Source organism: Coregonus clupeaformis, chromosome 14, assembly GCF_020615455.1.
Source record: "Coregonus clupeaformis isolate EN_2021a chromosome 14, ASM2061545v1, whole genome shotgun sequence".
NCBI classification, from domain to species: Eukaryota; Metazoa; Chordata; class Actinopteri; order Salmoniformes; family Salmonidae; genus Coregonus; species Coregonus clupeaformis.
This window is the reverse complement of record NC_059205.1, coordinates 44,536,210-44,562,461: the sequence shown is the minus strand read 5'-3', so window position 1 is coordinate 44,562,461 and position 26,252 is coordinate 44,536,210. Positions and strand designations below refer to the sequence as shown.

The window sequence follows — 26,252 nt, the reverse complement described above, 5'->3', positions numbered from 1 at the left end:
GACACCACTGCACCAGGTGTCAAAAGACAAACCAGTATAACAACCCAGATCGCTGTTAATCAACTTGATTGTTCTCTTAATTCAATACAACATTTCAGCTCAAGAAGATTTCATATTAACATGCTATACCAACCATTCTGGTCCGAAGTTGAGTGTCTGAGTTTCTGCCATTCTTCCTAGAACTTCTATGGGAAGGAAAGGGCCAAAATGATTAGCCTTATACAATGCAATATGTTTATTGTAAAGGTATTTAAATCAAATCAAATGTTATTGGTCACATACACATATATAGCAGATTTTATTATGGGTGTAATGAAATGCAAGGACATCATTCAACATCCTTTGATCAACACACAAAAGCGCAACCACTAATAGGTCTGCTGATGGCATTTGGATTACAGACCCAAATTCTGATTTAAAAAGGTCATTAGATGGTGACAATTATTGCATCACCCTTTCATCTCTCAGGTACATTATACCAATTATTTGGGTAATTGCCAGAGCCATGTACTGTATATAGTCAAATCAAATAGATCTTTAACGCTTTTCTTTATAAGGATTTGTTGTTGACAGTTCATAATTGCACGGAAATGTACAGTGCATTCGGAAAGTATTCAGACCCTAGACTTTTTCCACATTGTTACGTTACAGCCTTAATCTAAAATGGATGTAAAAAAATTGTTCCTCAATACCCCATAATGACAAAGCAAAAAAGGTTTTTAGAAATTTTAGCACATTTAATAAATAAAAAACAGAAATAGTAGTATTCAGACCCTTTGCCATGAGACTCGAAATTGAGCTCAGGTGAATCCTGTTTCCATTGATCATCCTTAAGATGTTTCTAAAACTTGATTGGAGTCCACCTGTGGTAAATTATATTGATTGGACATGATTTGGAAAGGCACACACGTGTCTATATAAAAGGTCCTACAGTTGACAGTGCATGTCAGAGCCATGAGGTCGAAGGAATTGTCCGTAGAGCTCCGAGACAGGATTGTGTCGAGGCACAGATCTGGGGAAGGGAACCAAATAATTTCCGCAGCATTGAAGGTCCCCAAGAACAGTGGTCTCCATCATTCTTAAATGGAAGACGTTTGGAACCACCAAGACACTCTTCCTAGAGCTGGCCACCCGGCCAAACTGAGCAATCGGGGGAGAAGGGCCTTGGTCAGGGAGGTGATCAAGAACCAGAAGGTCACTCTGACAGAGCTCTAGAGTTCCTCTGTGGAGATGGGAGAACCTTCCAGAAGGACAACCATCTCTGCAGCACTCCACCAATCAGGCCTTTATGGTAGAGTGGCCAGACGGAAGCCATTCTTCAGTGAATGGCACATGACAGCCCGCTTGGAGTTTGCCAAAAGGCACCCAAGGACTCTCAGACCATGAGAAACAAGATGCTCTGGTCTGATGAAACCAAGATTGAGCTCTTTGGCCTGAATGACAAGCGTCAGGTCTGGAGGAAACCTGGCACCATCCCTATGGTGAAGCATTGTGGTGGCAGCATCATGCTGTTGGGATGTTTTTCAGCTGCAGGGACTGGGAGACAAGTTAGGATCGAGGGAAAGATGAACGGAGCAAAGTACAGGGAGATCCTTGATGAAAACCTGCTCCAGAGCGCTCAGGACCTCAGACTGGGGCGAAGGTTCACTTTCCAACAGGACAACGACCCTAAGCACACAGACAAGACAACGCAGGAGTGGCTTCGGGACAAGTCTCTGAATGTCCTTGAGTGGCCCAGCCAGAGCCCGGACTTGAACCCGATCTAACATCTCTGGAGAGACCTAAAAATAGCTGTGAGGCGAAGCTCCCCATCCAACCTGACAGAACTTAAGAGGATCTGCAGAGAAGAATGTGAGAAACTCCCCAAATACAGGTGTGCCAAGCTTGTAGCGTCATACCCAAGATGACGCAAGACTGTAATCGCTGCCAAAGGTGCTTCAAAGTACTGAGTAAAGGGTCTGAATACTTATGTCAATGTCATATCTCAGTTTTTTTTTTTTTTTTTATGTATAAAAACCTGTTTTTGCTTTGTCATTATGGGGTATTGTGTGTAGATTGAAATTCATCAATTTTAGAATAAGGCTGTAACATAACAAAATGTGGAAAAAGTCAACGGGTCTGAATACTTTCCGAATGCACTGTCCATTGTGCCTCCAATTCAAATATATGTATCTGGTTCTGATAAAGATATTGAAAAATATCTGGATTTGGGACAGTTTGCAGTTTTCAGAACTATAAAAAATAAGTCTAAATTTGACAATGTGAAGGGTTTCCCTAGGCCGCCACAAATGTGGACTTGTTTGGGGGTAGAGCTCATTACAATAATAGCCACTATTTTTGTATAGTACAGATCAGAGACCCAATTTTATTGGTCACGTGACGAATACAACTGGTGTAGACCTGACCGTGAAATGCTTACTTACGAGCCCATAACCAACAATGCAGAGTTTGTTAAAATAAACATTTGCTAAATAAAACGAAAGGAAAAATAGTAACATAATAAAATAACAATAACAAGGCTATATACAAGGGGTACCGGTACCGAGTCAACATGTAGGGTTACGGGGTAATTGAGGTAATATGTACATGTACAGTTGAAGTCGGAAGTTTACATACACCTTAGCCAAATACATTTAAACACCGTTTTTCACAATTCCTGACATTTAATCGTAGTAAAAATTCCCTGTCTTAGGTCAGTTAGGATCACCACTTTATTTTAAGAATGTGAAATGTCAGAATAATAGTAGAGAGAATGATTCATTTCAGCTTTTATTTCTTTCATCACATTCCCAGTGTGTCAGAAGTTTACATACACTCAATTAGTATTTGGTAGCATTGCCTTTAAATTGTTTAACTTGGGTCAAACGTTTCGGGTAGCCTTCCACAAGCTTCCCACAATAAGTTGGGTGAATTTTGGCCCATTCCTCCTGACAGAGCTGGGGTCACGGAGTCAGGTTTGTAGGCCTCCTTGCTCGCACACTCTTTTTCAGTTCTGCCCACACATTTTCTATAGGATTGAGGTCAGGGCTTTGTTGTCCTTAAGACATTTTGCCACAACTTTGGAAGTATGCTTGGGGTCATTGTCCATTTGGAAGACCCATTTGCGACCAAGCTTTAATTTTCTGACTGATGTCTTGAGATGTTGCTTCAATATATCCACATAATTTTCCTTCCTCATGATGCCATCTATTTTGTGAAGTGCACCAGTCCTCCTGCAGAAAAGAACCCCCACAGCATGATGCTGCCACCCCCGTGCCTCACGGTTGGGATGGTGTTCTTTGGCTTGCAAGCGACCCCCTTTTTCCTCCAAACATAACGATAGTCATTATGGCCAAACAGTTCTATTTTTGTTTCATCAGACCAGAGGACATTTCTCCAAAAAGTATGATCTTTGTCCCCATGTGCAGTTGCAACCGTAGTCTGGCTTTTTTTATGGCGGTTTTGGAGCAGTGGCTTCTTCCTTGCTGAGCGGCATTTCAGGTTATGTCGATATAGGACTCGTTTTACTTTGGATATACAGTGGGGAGAACAAGTATTTGATACACTGCCGATTTTGCAGGTTTTCCTACTTACAAAGCATGTAGAGGTCTGTAATTTTTATCTAAAACAAAAATTCAGAAAATCACATTGTATGATTTTTAAGTAATTCATTTGCATTTTATTGCATGACCTAAGTATTTGATCACCTACCAACCAGTAAGAATTCCAGCTCTCACAGACCTGTTAGTTTTTATTTAAGAAGCACTCCTGTTCTCCACTCATTACCTGTATTAACTGCACCTGTTTGAACTTGTTACCTGTATAAAAGACACCTGTCCACACACTCAATCAAACAGACTCCACAATGGCCAAGACCAGAGAGCTGTGTAAGGACATCAGGGATAAAATTGTAGACCTGCACAAGGCTGGGATGGGCTACAGGACAATAGGCAAGCAGCTTGGTGAGAAGGCAACAACTGTTGGCGCAATTATTAGAAAATGGAAGAAGTTCAAGATGACGGTCAATCACCCTCGGTCTGGGGCTCCATGCAAGATCTCACCTCGTGGGGCATCAATGATCATGAGGAAGGTGAGGGATCAGCCCAGAACTACACGGCAGGACCTGGGCAATGACCTTAAGAGAGCTGGGACCACAGTCTCAAAGAAAACCATTAGTAACACACTACGCCGTCATGGATTAAAATCCTGCAGCGCACGCAAGGTCCCCCTGCTCAAGCCAGCGCATGTCCAGGCCCATCTGAAGTTTGCCAATGACCAACTGGATGATCCAGAGGAGGAATGGGAGAAGGTCATGTGGTCTGATGAGACAAAAAGAGCTTTTTGGTCTAAACCACTCGCCGTGTTTGGAGGAATAAGAAGGATAAGTACAACCCCAAGAACACCATCCCAACCGTGAAGCATGGAGGTGGAAACATCATTATTTGGGGATGTTTTTCTGCAAAGGGGACAGGACGACTGCACCGTATTGAGGGGAGGATGGATGGGGCCATGTATCGCGAGATCTTGGCCAACAACCTCCTTCCCTCAGTAAGAGCATTGAATATGGGTCATGGCTGGGTCTTCCAGCATGACAACGACCCGAAACACACCGCCAGGGCAACTAAGGAGTGGCTCCGTAAGAAGCATCTCAAGGTCCTGGAGTGGCCTAGCCAGTCTCCAGACCTGAACCCAATAGAAAATCTTTGGAGGGAGCTGAAAGTCCGTATTGCCCAGCAACAGTCCCGAAACCTGAAGGATCTGGAGAAGGTCTGTATGGAGGAGTGGGCCAAAATCCCTGCTGCAGTGTGTGCAAACCTGGTCAAGACCTACAGGAAACGTATGATCTCTAATTGCAAACAAAGGTTTCTGTACCAAATATTAAGTTCTGCTTTTCTGATGTATCAAATATTTATGTCATGCAATAAAATGCAAATTAATTACTTAAAAATCATACAATGTGATTTTCTGGATTTTTGTTTTAGATTCCATCTCTCACAGTTGAAGTGTACCTATGATAAAAATGACAGACCTCTACATGCTTTGTAAGTAGGAAAACCTGCAAAATCGGCAGTGTGTCAAATACTTGTTCTCCCCACTATAGATACTTTTGTACCGGTTTCCTCCAGCATCTTCACAAGGTCCTTTGCTGTTGTTCTGGGATTGATTTGCACTTTTCGCACCAAAGTACGTTCATCTCTAGGAGACAGAACGCGTCTCCTTCCTGAGCGGTATGACAGCTGCATGGTCCCATTAATTTTTTTCACCTTTATTTAACCAGGTAAGCCAGTTGAGAACAAGTTCTCATTTACAACTGCGACCTGGCCAAGATAAAGCAAAGTAGTGCGATAAAAACAACAACACAGAGTTACATATGGGGTAAAAAAAACAAAGTCAAAAAAAATACAACAGAAAATATATATACAGTGTGTGCAAATGTAGCAAGTTATGGAGGTAAGGCAATAAATAGGCTATAGTGCAAAAATAATTACAATTAGTATTAACACTGGAATGCTAGATGTGCAAGAGATGATGTGCAAATAGAGATACTGGGGTGCAAAATAAATAACAATATAGGGATGAGGTAGTTGGGTAGGCTAATTTCAGATGGGCTGTGTACAGGTGCAGTGATCGGTAAGGTGCTCTGACAACTGATGCTTAAAGTTAGTGTTTATACTTGCGTACTATTGTTTGTACAGATGAACGTGGTGCCTTCAGGCATTTAGAAATTGCTCCCAAGGATGAACCAGACTTGTGGAGGTCTACAATTTTTTCTGAGGTCTTGGCTGATTTCTTTTGATTTTCCCATGATGTCAAGCAAAGAGGCACTGTGTTTGAAGGTATGCCTTGAAATACATCCGCAGGTACACCTCCAATTGCCTCAAACGTCAATTAGCCTATCAGAAGCTTCTAATTCCATTTTCTGGAATTTTCCAAGCTGTTTAAAGGCACAGTCAACTTAGTGTATGTAAACTTCTGACCCACTGGAATTGTGATACAGTGAATTATAAGTGAAATAATCTGTCTGTAAACAATTGTTGGAAAAATTACTTGTGTCATGCACAAAGTAGATGTCCTAACCGACTTGCCAAAACTATAGTTTGTTAACAAGAAATGTGTGGAGTGGTTGAAAAACACGTTTTAATAACTCCAACCTAAGTGTATGTAAACTTCCGACTTCAACTGTAGGTAGGGGTAAAGTGACTATGCATAGATAATAAACAAAGTAGCAGCAGAGTATGTAAAGTGTGTGAAGGAATCTGAACATATGTGTGTTGCATCAATGTTGTTGTGTTGCTGTGTCAGTGTCGTTTGTGTGTGTGGTTAGAGTCCAATGAGTGCACATCGAGCCTGTGCAAGAAAGAGTACCCTATGTAGCGCCTTGCGGTCGGATACCGAGCAGTTGCCATACAAAGAGGTGATGCAATCAGTCAGGATGCTCTCAAATTGTGCAGCTGTAGAACTTTGAGGATCCGAGGTCCCATGCAAAATATTTTCAGCCTCCTGAGGGGGAATAGGCATTGTCGTGCCCTCTTCACGACTGTGTTGGTGTGTTTGGACCATGATAGGTTCTTAGTGATGTGGACACCAAGGAACTTGAAGCGCTCGATCCGCTCCACTAAAGCCTTGTCGATGTGAATGGGGCCGTGCTCAGCCCTCCTTTTCCTGTAGTCCACGATCAGCTCCAATGTCTTGCTCACGTTGAGGGAGAGGTTGTTGTCCTGGCACCACACTGCCAGATCTCTGACCTCCTCCCTATAGGCTGTCTCATCGTCGTCGGTGATCAGGCCTACCACCGTCGTGTCATCAACAAACTTAATGATGGTGTTGGAGCAGTGCGTGGCCACACAGTCGTGGGTGAAAAGGGAGCACAGGAGGTGACTAAGTACGCAACCCTGAGGGGCACCCGTGTTGAGGGTCAGCGTGGTGGATGTGTTGTTGCCTACCCTCACCACCTGGGGGCTGCCTGTCAGGAAGTCCAGGATCCAGTTGCAGAGGGAGGTGTTCAGTCCCAAGTTCCTTAGCTTAGTGATGAGCTTGGAGGGCACTATGGTGTTGAACGCTGAGCTGAAGTCAATTAACAGCATTCTCACGTAGGTGTTCCTTTTGTCCAGGTTGGAAAGGGCAGTGTGGAGTGCAATAGAGACTGCGTCATCTGTGGATCTGTTGGGACGGTATGCGAATTGGTGGGTCCAGGGTTTCTGGGATGATAGTGATGATGTGATGATTCCGTTACCATAATTCTTCCAGTAAATGTGCTTTCGTGAAATGTTAATTGTAAATTGTTCAAAGTAAGCTAGTCCTTGTGCGAGTATGGTTTGAAATCAATGGTTTTTGTTTGGCATCCATTTGAACCTTTTCACGTGTGAGTTCCAAATATCTCTAACGGTCACTCCAGCTTGATCACTGTTCCAAAATGTGATTGTTACGCAACAGGACAATTAACCCACGCTGCTCTCAAACCAAGGCATGCTACCTGCTAATTATTCAACTTGTCAATGTCTAATTATTTTCTAACAGTTTTAATTGAGGCGTGTTCCGCTTCCTCATTAATACACATAGAAATAGCCCATTTCACTGTTGACGACAATTTATGTTTGAGGCATTATGGAGCCGGACCAACTTCCCTCTTCAACGAGAGCCCAAGCACTTCTCCAGTGTTCCCCAGATCACGTATCTCCAGTCAGAACAGAACTTCAGAACTTGCACGAACTTGTACCCCCCTAGCACATTTTCCAGGCTGGCACCCGCATTGCCTTCATTGTTATTTTGCTTACTAATAATAACTTTGGACATGTGTGCGTTCCTATCAAAGAAACGTCCTTATCATTATAGTTTCTGTATATCGTGTTGTTTCTACTGTAGCACACCGTATGTATGTATGTATGGAGCATAATGTATTTACTGTTTTATTCACGTTTTCAATACTAGTGACAAACGATGCATTACGATTCTTGCATAGATTGTAACATACTTTTTTGAAGGTTGTACTGATTATGATGAGCTAATGCTAAGCTAACTGCCGGCTATGTATTTGTTGACAACATACAATGCATTCTGGTTGTCACGTAAACGTCTGTCAGACCAAAGAAATTATAACAAAACGCGGTGAAGGGATGGTTCCCTCGTCTTTTGAGTAAACTTCAGGAAGTGAATGATGGTAGACGACACACCCCCATCAACATGCTTACTGAAAACATACCCAACACATCTTGTAACCTCTTATCTTTGGTTGACTAAGCCAACATATGGAATTGTTTTAATATGGTCATACCAAGGATCATTTAGCTATTTGATTTTGATTTTAAAGACCCTTAAGGTATAAAATAATATATATATATATATATATGAAAAAAATTGATGATACATTGAATTTGGCATTACTGCTATTAGCCCACAGAAACAGATTGAATAACAGATTTACTACATGATCCCCCAAAAAATTGTAAAAGGAAGTTTGTTCTGAACTATATTTTTTTTAGCCCATTTTTTTAAAGCACTAAACTATCTCCATATATACGTCCATTAATTTGTTTTACTTGTACCGGGGACCTTCAGATGAGTCTTGTGACGCTTGTGGGGGTCGTAGAGCAAAACAGAGTCATCTTTCCACAGAGGGGTCAAAGTTTTTTTTAGGCCAAACCGTTTTGCCGCTACAGAAATTTGTGAGAAGACCGATTTTCGGGATGTCTCATGGTCTGACAAAATCCACTCTAGCTCTGCCAACTTTCACCGCAGGTGCGGAAGGGCGATATCGGCGAATGCGGTGGTTTGGGACACAGCCCATGCAAAAAAAAACATCTCTGGCTTAGACAGATATTGATGGGGATTTTCTTATTAAGTTAGATTTTCACGGGGCCGCAGAAATAATAGGAGTAGGGTTAACACCACCTGACTTTTCCCACATTTTGTTGTGTTACAGCCTGAATTTAAAATGGACTAAATATATATTTGTTGTCACTAGCTTACACACAATACCCCATAATGTCAAAGTGGAATTATGTTTTTCTAAATGTTTACAAAAAAAATACTACTTCAGAGCTGAAATTTCTTGCGTCAATAAGTATTCAACCCCTTTGTTATGGCAAGCCTAAATAAATTCTGGATAAAAAATGTGCTTAACAAGTCACATAAGTTGTATGGACTCGATGTGTGCAATAGTGTTAACATTATTTTTGAATGACTACCTCATCTTTGTATCCCACACATACAATTATCTTTAAGGTCCCTCAGTCGAGCAGTGAATTTCAAACAGGTTCAACCACAAAGACCAGGGAGGTTTTCAAATGCCTTGCAAAGAAGGGCACCTATTTGTGGATGGGTAAAAATAAAAAAAGCAGACATTGAATATCCCTTTGAGCATGGTGAAGTTATTCATTACACTTTGGACGGTGTATCAATACACACAGTCACTACAAAGATAAAGGCGTCCTTCCTAACTCAGTTGCCGAAGAGGAAGGAAACCGTTCAGGGATTTCACCATTAAGCCAATGGTGACTTTAAAACAGTTAGAGTTTAATGGCTGTGATGAGGATGGATCAACAACATGTTACTCCACAATACTAACCTAATTGACAGAGTGAAAAAGAAGGAAGCCTGTACAGAATAAAAACATGCCAAAAAAATGCATACTGTTTGCAACACGGCACTAAAGTAATAAGGCAAAAAAATGTGGCTAAGCAATTATGTTTGTCCTGAATACAAAGCGTTATGTTTGGGGCAAATCCAATACAACACATTACGGAGTACCACTCTCCATATTTTCAAGCATAGTGGTGGCTGCATCATGTTATGGGTATGCTTGTAATCATTAAGGACAGAGGAAATTTTAAGGATTAAAAAAAGAAACGGAATGGAGCTAAGCACAGGCAAAATCCTAGAGGAAAACCTGGTTCAGTCTGCTTTCCATCAGACACTGGGAGATTAATTCACCTTTCAGCAGGACAATAACCTAAAACACAAGGCCAAATCTACACTGGAGTTGTTACCAAGACAGTGAATTTCCTGAGTGGCTGAGTTACAGTTTTGACTTACATCTACTTGAAAATCTATGGCAAGACCTGAAATGGTTGTCTAGCAATGATATACAACCATTTTGACAGAGCTTGAAGAATTTTGAAAATAATAATGGGCAAATAATGTACAATCCAGGTGTGCAAAGCTCTTAAGAGACTTACCCAGAAAGACTCACAGCTGTAATCGCTGCCAAAGGTGCTTCTACAAAGTATGACTCAGGGGTGTGAATACTTATGTAAATAGGGTAGTGTGTGTAGATTGGTGAGAGAAAAGGTTCAATTGAGGCTGTAAAACAACAAAATGTGGAATAAGTCAAGGGGTATGAATACTTTCTGAAGGCACTGTAGCTAAAGTTCACAGATCAGTTAGATATAACGACCCTAAGTTAGCCAAAATTTATGTTTAAACCACAGCTAGCCAGCTAGCTATACAATAAATAGGAAGCATTGGTGGTTGAACTTCAACCAATCAACTTTAGAATTGAATTGATTATTTATGGTGACAAAAAAAGATCAAGCTGTCAACTTCTGTAAAGATCCTGCACTACAACACCCATAGTGAAGAATGGAGACTAGTCACAAATGATTGATTAGACAATGTATAACGTCACTGTCAGTAGCCTGTAACTTCAGGTCGTGACTTAGGCTCCTTTAGTCCATTATTGGGCTAACGTTACTCCTTTTAGTCCGTTACTCTTTATAGTCCAAGGACCTTACATGTTCTGTTTAGAGGCGAATTGGCTCTGGCAGCCAAAAACTCCATCTAAACATGAATAAATTCGCAATTGCGGTAAGGTTCTAGAAACATAAAGCCCTCTACTTTCACATCACATCAAAATAATTTAAAATGCTAAATATACACTTACTGTACACTGTTTTAACCGGTTTTAACAGTTGCAGCCTAGAGTATTTTTCAGTGACAACACGTTTGAGGCGTCCATCTTCCGTTTACACACAGGTGTTCAAGACGCAGATGGCTAATTAGAACAGTTACGCCTCCGTCTTCTGTAAACAAGCGCTGTAACATGGAAATATGGCCGTGTGGGAACCCTAACGCTATAAAGCTGTGTAGTAATTGAACCTTTCGTTTTTTGGAAATTATTTATTGCTTTAATTAAAGATTTGATTTGGGGTTCCAAAACAGTACCGCAAGTGATGCGTTTTTAACGTTCTGAATGAGCGTCGGGGCTCTTAACAAAACTCTCCTGGCCAGAAGATACTATATTATAGTCAATAGGGCTGAAGGTAGTTAGCGTCTATGAATGGCTTAGTTGTGACTGATAGAAATGCAAGTTTCAACCTACCTACACATTTCAGTAGCTAATATTTGGACTGTTGGCTAGTTAAAATGGATTATGGACACAATGTACTACTAGCTAGGTTTAGAAGTAGTCTGACTATCAATGTCAAGCGCAAATGATTTCTATATGCATGTCTAACTGTTATGTCTTAATATTGTATCACGTTATTATAAGATAAGGAACTTGACAAATTAGCTGTCTGGCTAGCAACAAACTGTACTTCTTAAATAAGTTTCATAAATTGCATAAACGCTTCATAAGCTATTACAAACAATTATGTATATACAGGTTTACCTCATTGATTCCAACACATGAGCTACAGTAGCTAGCTAGCAGCTAACTAACGTTAGCTTTCCATATGGCTGGCCATTATTAGCTTGATAATCCGACTGACACACATTCCCATACGTAACGTTAGCTAGCTAGATGCTAGCTAGTGAGTTGGCAATCCAAACTAGCAAATACAGCTGGCTAACGTTAGCAAGTTAGATATGTTAATTTACGTTATAATGACAGACATTAGCTGTAAAATAAGTTAAACTAACGTTAGCCAACTAAACAAATGTCGGCTAACCTTCTGACACAACATTTAAAATACCAACTAGTAGCTAGCCACAATGTGCAACTGTGCTCCCAAGCTGTTTGGCAAGCTAACTAGCTAAGTAACTGCATGACAGCTAGCTAGCTAATTAATCAAGTTGATATAGCAAAATAGTTAACGTTGTAGCTACTTTATTTAACCATAAATAATGATACGCAGTTCAAATGTATTATATATATATATATATATATATATAACAAGCTAGAACAGTAACCCGAGCTAACTGGTCGTCATAACTAGCTAGAGAACTTTGTTTTACAAAACTTTTAGTAACGATCGATTACTGATCAGTAATTTCTACGAAAACGCTAAGTTTCTCAAAAGGAAAACAATCAAAGAGTCATACTGTCACAAAATCGCACAGAAGTACTGTGAGCTGACACGAGTTAATGCTTAACCCCCGTGCGGCCTACGACTCTTCCGCCACAAGAGGTTCTCGTTGAAATACCTCCCATCTCGCTCCGAATCCAATGCGGTGCCACCACATACTTGAGACCGAAGCCTCAAGGCCAAGCAAACATGCTGGTATAACAACACTGATAAACGCGTTGAATTAGCTCAAACTGGATTATTTAGCACCGTGAATACTTATTTCGATAGTTTAGCTTTATTTTATAGCAAAACTGTGCATTTAATCTTCGCTGTCTTACCTCCGCTTTTACTGACAGCACAGGGTTTATTTGTATTCGAGTTGTGTGTGGCTCTCTCGCTGTCTCCGTTTCCACAAGATGGCTGAGAATGGGTCACATGACAATACATATCCCGATAAAGACCCGCATGCCAAAGAAGATTCGCTGACATGCATATTTTGCAAAGTACAAATCGTACTGAATGTATCTGTATGATTTCTGTACGTGTAGACTAAACTATGGCAGAATAACATCTTATGTTAGTCTTATTTTGACCAAATATTGTAGAAGTTACATAATTACATCTGATTATGTATGCATGATTGTAAACATCCAGCATACATAACATTATCAAATCCATGCATTGACCCTTTTTGCACAAACTCTTTTGACTCATCACATACGCTGCTGCTACTGTTTATTATTTACCTTGTACATATCTAGCTCAATTACCTCGTACCCCTGCACATAGACTTCGTTACTGGTACCCCGTGTATATATTTCCCTTTTTTTCTCTGCCCATAAGTAGGCATTTTACTGTTAGTCTACACCTGTTGTTTACGAAGCATGCGACAAATACAATTTGATTTGATACACATCAGAGTTCACCTCTTCGTCTCTGATTACATGTACAGATGAATTACCTGTTATAGTTTAACTTTGCCCTGTCATGATCTTGTGAACGAAAACTTTGTAAATTCAAAGATAAATATGAATGACTGCTGACGGCCTACAATCCTAAAATGAACACAAAAAAAAGGATATACACGTTTTTCTTACATGATGGAATACTTGGTTTAGGCCAAAGATACGTATCAAAGATAGCGACTAACGAGATGTTATTTGTGGTGTCACAGACATCTAGTGGTCAATATTAGAAACGAAAGTGCGATAACTGCTTAGCTAGCTAGCGCTACGTAATTTGAATGCGCGGGCGACACTTGAGATCGACGCTAGGCGAGAGCGGTTGCTATCATCGGACAACGGTAAGGAATCCAACAAGTAAACATAAATATTAAGTTGACAACAGTTAGCAGTAACTAACAACACATATACATATACCGTACCCCGTGTATTTCAATGTAATTAATGACAAGTGGGTCAATAGATTAACACGTTTCAACGATTGGAAGCTAACAAGCTAACAAGCTTGCTAGAGCTGCATGTGCTATCAAAACAACCTATACCTAATCGAAGCCTAGTAAGCTAGCTACACATGATAGATAGTGTAATAGCAAATAGTATACTATGTGGCAATACTGAAAACTTAAGTCTAATTTACTTGGTTAAAAGTTATGGTGCTTCTGACTTGGTGGGCTGGGGTGTCCATAGCACATTGCACTGTGCTGCTGCTGGCTGGCTAGCTAGCTAACAAGGATTCCATGGCATGTTGAGGTCTGTTCAGAAACATTGTTGATCAGGTGCAATTGGGAACGTGTATTTTTCTAATTTTACCAATAAATCACTGCACAATCACATTTGTTGGTTAGATAGCACTACATATTTAACAGGGGTCGCATTATCGTCCAGAAATCTGTATTTTCAAAATACAAACCATAAAAAACTGCTTTTTAAACCATTTCACCTACAGTACGTTTTATATTGAAAGTTAAAATTGGGTTTTTGCTTCAATAGTGTGATAAGGGGCGTGCAACTATAGTTTTTCTAAACACAAAATACATTAGTGTAACACATTCGGCAGAAAATCTTTTTCATCAGATGACAACTGAAGTCCACCTGCATATGATTAGCTTACAATGAAAAAACAATGTATTTTTGTTGTTGTTGCAAAAACGATGCATGGCCATCATATTTATAATGTTTATCATAGAAAGAATGTAGCCAGCTACATTTCCTAATGTTTTGCTTGAAGGTAAACTTGCATTTGAACTTGCTACGGGAGAAAAACTACACCGGAGGAAAAACTACACCGGAGGAAAAACTACACCGGAGGAAAGTACAGGAAAGTATGGAACGCCGTTTGGGTCTTTGCGCGTCAAAAAAGATACACGTCAAATAACAGTATTTGACGTGTCAAATAAGCTTGTTGACCAATCAGGATCTAAATATGACAGCACATAACAATTTAAACGTTCATACATTTTTTACGTAGTTATTACGCATTGATTACACTATCACTCGTATTTCATATGTCACAACGACTCATCGATACAATACTATGATGCTGGTAAAGTCTCGCGCACCTGCCCTTCCCCAAGCTCTGGACAGTGCTGGTCATAAAAAAAGCTAGCTAATGTTAGCTGATGGATGCAAACAATGTTCTTCCCCAAAAACATAGCAAAACGACATCATCTGTTTCAGTAGCTAACTATCTAGCTAGGTGTCATCATCTAAAATACCCCTAATGTATAAAACGGTTCTTATTTGATTAATGGTGGTCGGACCCACCTATGTGAAGCTAGCCACAATAAGGATTAGCCACAATAGTGGAATTTGCGGTTAGCCTTCAAAATAAAAGTATGTAATTGACAGTGATGCAAATGAATACAAATAGTTAAATTATGCCATGGATCATGCTAAACGGGGTTGGATTGTTGTTATATAAATTCAACAAAATAAAATAATTGTTGAAATTACACTGGATGTATTAGACTTTAGAATAGCAATGGGGGCATATTTATTTCATTGTACAGCCTTACATCTTGATTATGGATCAATGACATGGGTATCAGTCTACTCAGTGACACCCAGAGAACATTAGCGTCGTAGCTCTTATTGCGGGGCTCTGAAACCACTGTGAATTGAGCCACATGTATTGTACCAGTCACCCTACTATGTGAATTGAACACTATTCCAGAGGAAAAACAATACAACCTGGCTGTTTTGGAGTTTGATAACTCTGAGGAGGACGTTGGAGAAAAAGCTCTTGGTACTGAGTAGGCTGATACCCCATTTCATTGATCCCCAATCCTTAGGTAAGGCTGTACATTGATATATGAATGTCAATACGCACAATAGGCTGACTGGGGAGGTGATTTCACACAGTCACAGTCCCGCGAAAAGAGCTACAACGCTAATATTTGCGTAAACTCTTCACAGTTGTGTTCTGTGGGTGTCACCGAGTAGACTGATACCGCATTTCATTGCTCCACATTCCAACCTTGTTTAACATTGTCTAGTCTAAATATTGCATGATTTCACCAATTGTAACCTTCTGCGTCACTTTCAAATAAGTACTTTTATTTTGAAGGCAAACCGCAAATTCCACTATTGTGGCTAATCCTTATTGTGGCTATTTTCACAACACATTACATTTACATTTTAGTCATTTATACATTTTCAACACATAACCGGGTCCGGTCAAGCCTCACCAGCCAGATTAAGTTTACTGGCTGCTTATAACGTTAGCTTTGAGCAACAGGGTTAAGTAGCTGGCTAGCTAGTTATTTTCATGAACTAAAGTTCAATTTCAAGTTCAAGTGGCTACCTAGCTAATACTTACTCACATGGATTCCTAAATCATTGCTAATAATATTGAAAATGACTGCAGTTTCTATTGGTCATTGTTTTCAGGCTAACGTTAGTTGCATTGGTGCTAGCTAGGTAACGTTACCAAGCTAAAGCTAGCTAGCTATCCCAGAAGTTGCTAATAACATCTGTATCAAAGATATTTGCAAATATTTTTGATCCTGCTCGTTTGATCCTGATCTTATTTCAAATGCTCACACAGACGTTTTCCCATTCGGTCGAACAAATAATGGATTATTATTATTATTTATTTAACCAGGTAAGCCAGTTGAGAACAAGTTCTCATCTACAACTGCGACCTGGCCAAGATAAAACAAAGCAGTGCGATAAAAACAACAACAACACAGAGTTACATATGGGATAAACAAAACGTACAGTCAATAACACAATAGAAAATCTATATACAGTGTGTGCAAATGTAGTAAGTTATGGAGGTAAGGCAATAAATAGGCCATAGTGCAAAATAATTACAATTTAGTATTAACACTTTAGTGATAGATGTGCAGAAGATGATGTGCAAATAGAGATACTGGGGTGCAAATTAGCAAAATAAATAACAATATGGGGATGAGGTAGTTGGGTGGGCTAATTACAGATGGGCTGTGTACAGGTGCAGTGATCGGTAAGCTGCTCTGACAACTGATGCTTAAAGTTAGTGAGGGAGATAAGAGTTTCCAGCTTCAGAGATGTTTGCAGTTCGTTCCAGTCATTGGCAGCAGAGAACTGTAAGGAATGGCGGCCAAAGGAGGTGTTGGCTTTGGGGATGACCAGTGAGATATACCTGCTGGAGCGCATACTACGGGTGGGTGTTGCTATAGTGACCAATGAGCTAAGATAAGGTGGGGATTTGCCTAGCAGTGATTTATAGATGACCTGGAGCCAGTGGGTTTGGCGACGAATATGTAGTGAAGGCCAGCCAACGAGAGCGTACAGGTCACAATGGTGGGTAGTATATGGGGCTTTGGTGACAAAACGGATGGCACTGTGATAGACTACATCCAATTTGCTGAGTAGAGTGTTGGAGGCTATTTTGTAAATGACATCGCCGAAGTCAAGGATCGGTAGGATAGTCAGTTTTACGAGGGCATGTTTGGCAGCATGAGTGAAGGAAGCTTTGTTGCGAAATAGGAAGCCGATTCTAGATTTAACTTTGGATTGGAGATACTTAATGTGAGTCTGGAAGGAGAGTTTACGGTCTAACCAGACACCTAGGTATTTGTAGTTGTCCACATATTCTAAGTCAGACCCGCCGAGAGTAGTGATTCTAGTCGGGCAGGCGGGTGCAAGCAGCGTTCGATTGAAGAGCATGCATTTAGTTTTACTAACATTTAAGAGGAGTTGAAGGCTACGGAAGGAGTGTTGTATGGCATTGAAGCTCGTTTGGAGGTTTGTTAACACAGTGTCCAATGAAGGGCCAGATGTATACAAAATGGTGTCGTCTGCGTAGAGGTGGATCTGAGAGTCACCAGCAGCAAGAGCGACATCATTGATATACACAGAGAATAGAGTCGGCCTCTAGAATTGAACCCTGTGGCACCCCCATAGAGACTGCCAGAGGTCCAGACAACAGGCCGTCCGATTTGACACATTGAACTCTATCTGAGAAGTAGTTGGTGAACCAGGTGAGGCAGTCATTTGAGAAACCATGACTATTTAGTCTGCCAATAAGAATGCGGTGATTGACAGAGTCGAAAGCCTTGGCCAGGTCGATAAAGACGGCTGCACAGTACTGTCTTTTATCGATCGCGGTTATAATATCGTTTAGGACCTTGAGCGTGGCTGAGGTGCACCCATGACCAGCTCGGAAACCAGATTGCATAGCGTAGAAGGTTCGGTGGGATTCGAAATGGTCGGTGATCTGTTTGTTAACTTGGCTTTCAAATACTTTCGAAAGGCAGGGCAGGATGGATATAGGTCTGTAACAGTTTGAATCTAGAGTGTCACCCCCTTTGAAGAGGGGGATGACCGCGGCAGCTTTCCAATCTCTGGGGATCTCAGACGATACGAAAGAGAGGTTGAACAGGCTAGTAATAGGGGTTGCGACAATTTCGGCGGCTAATTTTAGAAAGAAATGGTCCAGATTGTCTAGCCCAGCTGATTTGTAGGGGTCCAGATTTTGCAGCTCTTTCAGAACATCAGCTATCTGAATTTGGGTGAAGGAAAGCGGGGGGGGGGCATGGGCAAGTTGCAGCGGAGGGTGCAGAGCTGGTGGCCGGGGTAGGGGTAGCCAGGTGGAAAGCATGGCCAGCCGTAGCAAAATGCTTGTTGAAATTCTCGATTATCGTAGATTTATCGGTGGTGACAGTGTTTCCTAGCCTCAGTGCAGTGGGCAGCTGGGAGGAGGTGCTCTAATTCTCCAAGGACTTTATAGTGTCCCAAAACTTTTTGGAGTGCTACAGGATGCACATTTCTGTTTGAAAAAGCTAGCCTTTGCTTTCCTAACTGATTGTGTATATTGGTTCCTGACTTCCCTGAAAAGTTGCATATCGCGGGGGCTGTTCGATGCTAATGCAGTACGCCACAGGATGTTTTTGTGCTGGTCAAGGGCAGTCAAGTCTGGGGTGAACCAGGGGCTATATCTGTTCTTAGTTAGGATTTTTTTGAATGGGGCATGCTTATTTAAGATGGAGAGGAAATCACTTTTAAAGAACAACCAGGCATCCTCTACTGACCGAATGAGGTCAATATCCATCCAGGATACCCGGGCCAGGTCAATTAGAAAGGCCTGCTCGCTGAAGTGTTTTAGAGAGCGTTTGACAGTGATGAGGGGTGGTTTGACCGCGGACCCATTACGGACACAGGCAATGAGGCAGTGATCGCTGAGATCCTGGTTGAAGACAGCGGAGGTGTATTTAGAGGGTAAATTAGTCAGGATGATATCTATGAGGGTGCCCATGTTTACGGATTTAGGGTTGTACCTGGTAGGTTCCTTGATAATTTGTGTGAGATTGAGGACATCTAGTTTAGATTGTAGGACAGCCGGGGTGTTAAGCATATCCCAGTTTAGGTCACCAAGCAGTACGAACTCTGAGGATAGATGGGGCGCAATCAATTCACATATGGTGTCCAGGGCACAGCTGGGGGCTGAGGGGGGTCTGTAGCAAGCGGCAACAGTGAGAGACTTATTTCTGGAAAGGTGGAGTTTTAGAAGTAGAAGCTCAAACTGTTTGGGCACAGACCTGGACAGCAGATTGCAACTCCGCCCCCTTTGGCAGTTCTATCTAGATGGATGTGGAGAAGCTGGATGTGGAGGTCCTGAGCTGGCGTGGTTACACGTGGTCTGCGGTTGTGAGGCCGGTTGGACGTACTGCCAAATTCGCTAAAACGACATTAGTCGGCTTATAGTAGAGAAATTAACATTCAGTTGTCTGGCAACAGCTCTGGGGGACATTCCTGCAGTCAGCATGCCTATTGCATGCTCCCTCAATACTTGAGACCTCTGTGGCATTGTGTTTTGTAACAGAACTGCACATTTGGCTTTTTATTGTCCCCAGCACAAGGTGCACCTGTGTAATGATCATGCTGTTTAATGAGCTTCTTGATATGCCATAACTGTCAGATGGATGGATTATCTTGGCAAAGGAGAAATGCTGATTAACAGTGATGTAAACAAATGTGTGCACAAAATGTGAGATAAATAATATTTTTCTGCCCTTGGAAAATGTCTGGGATCTTTTAGTTCAGCAGATGAAACATGGGACCAACACTTTACATGTTGCGTTTATATTTTTGTTGAGTTTATGATATCGTGGCATGCCAGACGAGAATCTGATAACCAAAATAATTGGAGGCAGTTTGTTGTTGGACATCGAAGAAGATCACATAATTCCGGTAACAGGTATTGTGGCTCGTTGGTCTAGGGGTATGATTCTCGCTTAGGGTGCGAGAGGTCCCGGGTTCAAATCCCGGACGAGCCCTCCTTTTTATACTTCTCACACTGTCTTTTATAATTTTTGCCAAAACATATAGCCTACATGTAATTATATTTCAGACAAAATATGGCAGAAATTATCATACAAAATTGAGAATCAGATTGTTTTAGGCAGTTGTAAACAAATACAATAATTACACCGAGGTGTAATTACGCACCTATTGCACACACAGGTGCAAGCAGAATACAAAAACAAAACATGAGGTTGTTAAATATGCAAATATATTGTCCTGACATGTTGTTCGCTTTTGTTTCTGTCGGTATAGGGCAAAGGTGTAGAATAATTTAGAATTAGATGATGTTAAACCAGGTAATTTCAATTAACATCATACTCTCTGATTATAGTTTTGGTGAAGAGTTAATTTGTTTATTTGTTTGTTGTTTATTTAATTTGTCAAATGTTTATTTTCCCCCATGTTCTTTAATTGATCACAGACAGAAAAAGATTTGACCCCGACGTGATTTGAACACGCAACCTTCTGATCTGGAGTCAGACGCGCTACCGTTGCGCCACGAGGTCTGAAATTACAGGGTGGACATAAAGGTATTTGACTGTACCATGCATTTTCTATGCATGTCACAGTTTGCTATCACTATACAGAGAATTGTGGCAGACCACAAACAAGAAGGAAAAATGCTTTGCTGTTTGCTCCAGCAATATTCCGTTATAGCTTACTTGGAGCAACTACAGTGTTCCACTCAGTAAGGATTGAAAGGTTGGCAATGAGACAGGTTGCTGAATTTAATCCTCAGCCATGTATATAAACTGTGCAGTGGGTACACAAACTCACTAGGATTGTGTGGCCATTGCATAAAACTGTAAAATTAGCTATGACACTCCACTATGTCTATTAACAAGGTTGAAATGTATAACTCTTTGACTTGAGCCCATATGGCCGGTTAGCTCAGTTGGTTAGAGCGTCGTGCTAATAACGCGAAGGTCGCGGGTTCGATACCCGTACTGGCCAAAAGCTTTTACTTTCATGTATCACCAGTTGTGCCTTTAGTGTATTTGGTACTGTATGCGCTGTATGTGTCATTACATGCTAAAAGCAAACAAATGCAAGTTGTCCTATTAAGTGACGTTGGAGAGTGATATTTGCAATAATTGTTTCAATACATTTAGAATAGATCCGTCAAATTCAAATCTGGACATTGAAGCCAGTTCCACTGCTTTTTTTTCATTATTTTCCTCTACTGCTGACAGGCAGTCTAAGCAATAATTTAATTTTTACTGCTTTTTAGGCATTTACAACATAGGTTACATCAATTGATGGGGAGTTACAGACGGCATAAAACCAACAAAGATTTACACAAATCACCTCTTAAAATACATTCCACTAGGGCTGTGCCGATTATGGCATTTTGGGTAATGATTAATTGTCATGCAAATGGCCACAGTTATTGTCATAATTGTAATTTTTGTTCAAATAAATGTTTTGAGCTTATAATACATCATAATGCATCTTTGAACATTCGCTACAACATACAGTGTCTTCAGAAGGTATTCACACCCCTTGACCTTTTCCACATTTTGTTGTTACAGCCTGAATTTGAAATTGATTAAATATAGATTTTTTTTTAGACTGGCCTACACACAATACACCATAATGTCAAAGTAGAATTATGTTTTTTGAAATTTGTACAAATTAATTAAAATTGAAAAGCTGAAATGTCTCGAGCCAATAAGTATTCAACCCCTTTGTTATGGCAAGCCTAAATAAGTTCAGCAGTAAAAATTTGCTTAACAAGTCACATAATAAGTTGCATGGACTCACTCTTTGTGTAATAATAGTGTTAAATATGATTTCTGAATTACTACCACATCTCTGTACCCCACACATACAATTATCTGTAAGGTCCCTCAGTCGATCAGTGAATTTCAAACACAGATTCAAACACAATAACCAGGGAGGTTTTCCAATGCCTCGCAAAGAAGGGCACCTATTGGTAGATGGGTAAAAATAAAAAAAGAAGACATTGAATATCACTTAATTACACTTTGGATGGTGTATCAATACAACCAGTCACTGCAAAGATACAGGCGTCCTTCCTAACTCAGTTGCAGGAGAGGAAGGAAACCACTCAGGGATTTCACTATTTCACTAAACAGTTACAGAGTTTAATGGCTGTGACAGGGGATAACTGAGGATGGATCAACAACATTGTAGTTACTCCACAATACTAAACTAATTGACAGAGTGAAAAGAAGGAAGCCTGTACAGAATACAAATATTCAAAAACATGCATCCTGTTTGCAACAAGGCACTAAAGTAATACTGGAAAAAATGTGGCAAAGAAATTATGTTTTTGTCCTGAATACAAAGTGTTATGTTTGGGGCAAATCCAATACAACACACTACTGAGTACCACTCTCCATATTTTCAAGCATAGTGCTGGCTGCATCATGTTATGGGTATGCTTGTAATCGTTAAGGACAGGAGAGTTTTTCAGGATGAAAAGAAACGGAATGGAGCTAAGCACATAACTTAATAACTTCAGATAACTTCACCTTTCAGCAGGACAATAACCTAAAACACAAGGCCAAATCTACTAAGGCTGTCCCCAACTAAATAAATCTTGGTCGACCGAGAGGTGTCTTTTCTTTAGACCAAGCCTACATTTTTAAACATGAATTCTTCCATATGTAGACACACCCTATGTGTTTTAATAAAATCAACTATATGTACAGAACTTGTCTGATGCTTTAAGCACACTGTTAGATTCAATAATTAAGACAGACAAATGACTCAAGAGGGAGCCAGAGATCAAGATAGCCTAACCAGAAGAAAAAATACCTGTTCCCGACCCTCCTCCCGCTGCTGTTGGCCATCGCAGATTCTGTCGTTATGTTCCTGAAGTTGCCGCTAATAGGCAAACATTTCCATTTGGAGTGCCAATTTATCTTACCACTTCTACCAATCTGCGTGCCAGTTCTGATTTTCATATGCACATTTTCGTGGAACAGTTTCATTTAATTTATAATTGTCTTTGTATCTCAAAGTCATTGTCTGTGGTTAATCTACATTCTATCTAAATGAAAATTATACAAATCTAAAAGTAACTTTTATTGCCAGTTTTGACTTAAATCTACTTTAAAATCTATGGCAAGACCTGAAAATGGTTGTCTAGCAATGATCAACAACCAATTTGACAGAGCTGCCCAGTGACACGAGCCTACCAGACGATCTAAATTACTTCTATGCTCGCTTCGAGGCAAGTAACACTGAAACATGCATGAGAGCATCAGCTGTTCCGGATGACTGTGTGATCACGCTCTCCGTAGCCGATGTGAGTAAGACCTTTAAACAGGTCAACATTCACAAGGCCGCAGGGCCAGACGGATTACCAGGACGTGTACTCCGAGCATGCGCTGACCAACTGGCAAGTGTCTTCACTGACATCTTCAATCTCTCCCTGTCTGAGTCCGTCATACCAACATGTTTCAAGCAGACCACCATAGTCCTGTGCCCAAGAACACTAAGGTAACCTGCATAAATGACGACCGACCCGTAGCACTCACGTCTGTAGCCATGAAGTGCTTTGAAAGGTTGATCATGGCTCACATCAACACCATTTTCCCAGAAACCCTAGACCCACTCCAATTTGCATATCGCCCCAACAAATCCACAGATGATGCAATCTCTATTGCGCTCCACACTGCCTTTTCACACCTGGACAAAAGGAAGACCTATGTGAGAATGCTATTCATTGACTACAGCTCAGCGTTCAACACCATAGTGCCCTCAAAGCTCATCACTAAGCTAAGGACCCTGGGACTAAACACCTCCCTCTGCAACTGGATCCTGGACTTCCTGACGGGCCGCCCCCAGGTGGTATGGGTAGGTAACAACACATCCACCACGCTGATCCTCAACACGGGGGCCCCTCAGGGGTGCATGCTCAGTCCCCTTCTGTACTCCCTGTTCACTCATGACTGCATGGCCAGGCACGACTCCAACACCATCATTAAGTTTTCCCATTGACACAACAGTTGTAGGCCTGATCACCGACAACGACGAGACAGCCTATAGGGAGGAGATCAGAGACCTGGCCGTGTGGTGCCAGGACAACAACCTCTCCCTCAACGTGATCAAGACAAAGGTGTAGTGGAGCAGGTTTAGAGCTTCAAGTTCCTTGGTGTCCACATCACCAACAAACGAACATGGTCCAAGCACACCAAGACAGTCGTGAAGAGGGCACGACAAAACCTATTCCCCCTCAGGAGATTGAAAATATTTGGCATGGGTCCTCAGATCCTCAAAAGGTTCTACAGCTGCACCATCGAGAGCATCCTGTCTGGTTGCATATCTGCCTGGTATGGCAACTGCTCGGCCTCCGACCGCAAGGCACTACAGAGGGTAGTGCGTACGGCCCAGTACATCACTAGGGCCAAGCTTCATGCCATCCAGGACCTCTATACCAGGCGGTGTCAGAGGAAGGCCCTAAAAATTGTCAAAGACTCCAGCCACCCTAGTCATAGACTGTTCTCTCTGCTACCGCACGGCAAGCGGTACCGGAGCGCCAAGTCTAGGTCCATGAGGCCTCTAAACAGCTTCTACCCCCAAGCCATAAGACTCCTGAACATCTAATCAAATGGCTACCCAGACTATTTGCATTGCCCCTCACCCCTCTTACGCTGCTGCTACTCTCTGTTTATTATCTATGCATAGTCACTTTAATAACTCTACCTACATGTACATATTACCCCAATTACCTCGACTAACCAGTGCCCCCACACATTGACTCGGTACCGGTACCCCCTGTATATAGCCTCGCTATTGTTATTTTTACTGCTGCTCTTTAATTATTTGTTACTTTTATTTCATATTATTTTATTACATTTTTTTGTGCAATATATATATATATATATACAGTGGGGAGAACAAGTATTTGATACACTGCCGATTTTGCAGGTTTTCCTACTTACAAAGTATGTAGAGGTCTGTCATTTTTATCATAGGTACACTTCAACTGTGAGACACGGAATCTAAAACAAAAATCCAGAAAATCACATTGTATGATTTTTAAGTAATTCATTTGCATTTTATTGCATGAAATAAGTATTTGATCACCTACCAACCAGTAAGAATTCCGGCTCTCACAGACCTGTTAGTTTTTCTTTAAGAAGCCCTCCTGTTCTCCACTCATTACCTGTATTAACTGCACCTGTTTGAACTTGTTACCTGTATAAAAGACACCTGTCCACACACTCAATCAAACAGACTCCAACCTCTCCACAATGGCCAAGACCAGAGAGCTGTGTAAGGACATCAGGGATACAATTGTAGACCTGCACAAGGCTGGGATGGGCTACAGGACAATAGGCAAGCAGCTTGGTGAGAAGGCAACAACTGTTGGCGCAATTATTAGAAAATGGAAGAAGTTCAAGATGACGGTCAATCACCCTCGGTCTGGGGCTCCATGCAAGATCTCACCTCGTGGGGCATCAATGATCATGAGGAAGGTGAGGGATCAGCCCAGAACTACACGGCAGGACCTGGTCAATGACCTGAAGAGAGCTGGGACCACAGTCTCAAAGAAAACCATTAGTAACACACTACGCCGTCATGGATTAAAATCCTGCAGCACACGCAAGGTCCCCCTGCTCAAGCCAGCGCATGTCCAGGCCCGTCTGAAGTTTGCCAATGACCATCTGGATGATCCAGAGGAGGAATGGGAGAAGGTCATGTGGTCTGATGAGACAAAAATATAGCTTTTGGTCTAAACTCCACTTCGCCGTGTTTGGAGGAAGAAGAAGGATGAGTACAACCCCAAGAACACCATCCCAACCGTGAAGCATGGAGGTGGAAACATCATTCTTTGGGGATGCTTTTTGCAAAGGTTACAGGACGACTGCACCGTATTGAGGGGAGGATGGATGGGGCCATGTATCACGAGATCTTGGCCAACAACCTCCTTCCCTCAGTAAGAGCATTGAAGATGGGTCGTGGCTGGGTCTTCCAGCATGACAACGACCCGAAACACACAGCCAGGGCAACTAAGGAGTGGCTCCGTAGAAGCATCTCAAGGTCCTGGAGTGGCCTAGCCAGTCTCCAGACCTGAACCCAATAGAAAATCTTTGGAGGGAGCTGAAAGTCCATATTGCCCAGCGACAGCCCCCGAAACCTGAAGGATCTGGAGAAGGTCTGTATGGAGGAGTGGGCCAAAATCCCTGCTGCAGTGTGTGCAAACCTGGTCAAGTCCTACAGGAAACATATGATCTCTGTAATTGCAAACAAAGGTTTCTGTACCAAATATTAAGTTCTGCTTTTCTGATGTATCAAATACTTATGTCATGCAATAAAA

General features: G+C 41.4%; 1 protein-coding gene and 3 non-coding genes across 7 annotated transcripts in view; 2 read left to right on the top strand and 2 right to left on the bottom strand.

The window, feature by feature from the left end:
* The window catches only part of LOC121580856 (GRB10-interacting GYF protein 2), a 35,558-nt gene extending 22,940 nt beyond the window's left edge, over nt 1–12,618 (bottom strand). For 3 of the 4 annotated variants that reach the window (XM_045224833.1, XM_045224834.1, XM_045224835.1), the window contains exons 1-2: nt 12,545–12,618; nt 134–185 (exon numbers count right to left, since the gene is read on the bottom strand). In XM_045224833.1, coding sequence (XP_045080768.1) covers nt 134–171 — 38 coding nt within the window. In that variant the 5' untranslated portion in view covers nt 172–185; nt 12,545–12,618. Of the gene's footprint in view, nt 1–133; nt 186–10,858; nt 11,445–12,544 lie in introns of those variants that run through there. The other variant, XM_045224832.1, reaches the window with a different exon arrangement.
* Nucleotides 12,619–19,857: 7,239 nt separating this feature from the next.
* Nucleotides 19,858–19,929, top strand: trnap-agg. The gene has a single exon. It is a non-coding gene; the product is annotated as a tRNA-Pro (tRNA).
* Nucleotides 19,930–20,391: 462 nt separating this feature from the next.
* trnaw-cca lies at nt 20,392–20,463 on the bottom strand. Its single transcript has one exon. It is a non-coding gene; the product is annotated as a tRNA-Trp (tRNA).
* Nucleotides 20,464–20,837: 374 nt separating this feature from the next.
* On the top strand, nt 20,838–20,911 carry trnai-aau. Its single transcript has one exon. It is a non-coding gene; the product is annotated as a tRNA-Ile (tRNA).
* The last annotated feature ends 5,341 nt before the right edge of the window (nt 20,912–26,252 follow it).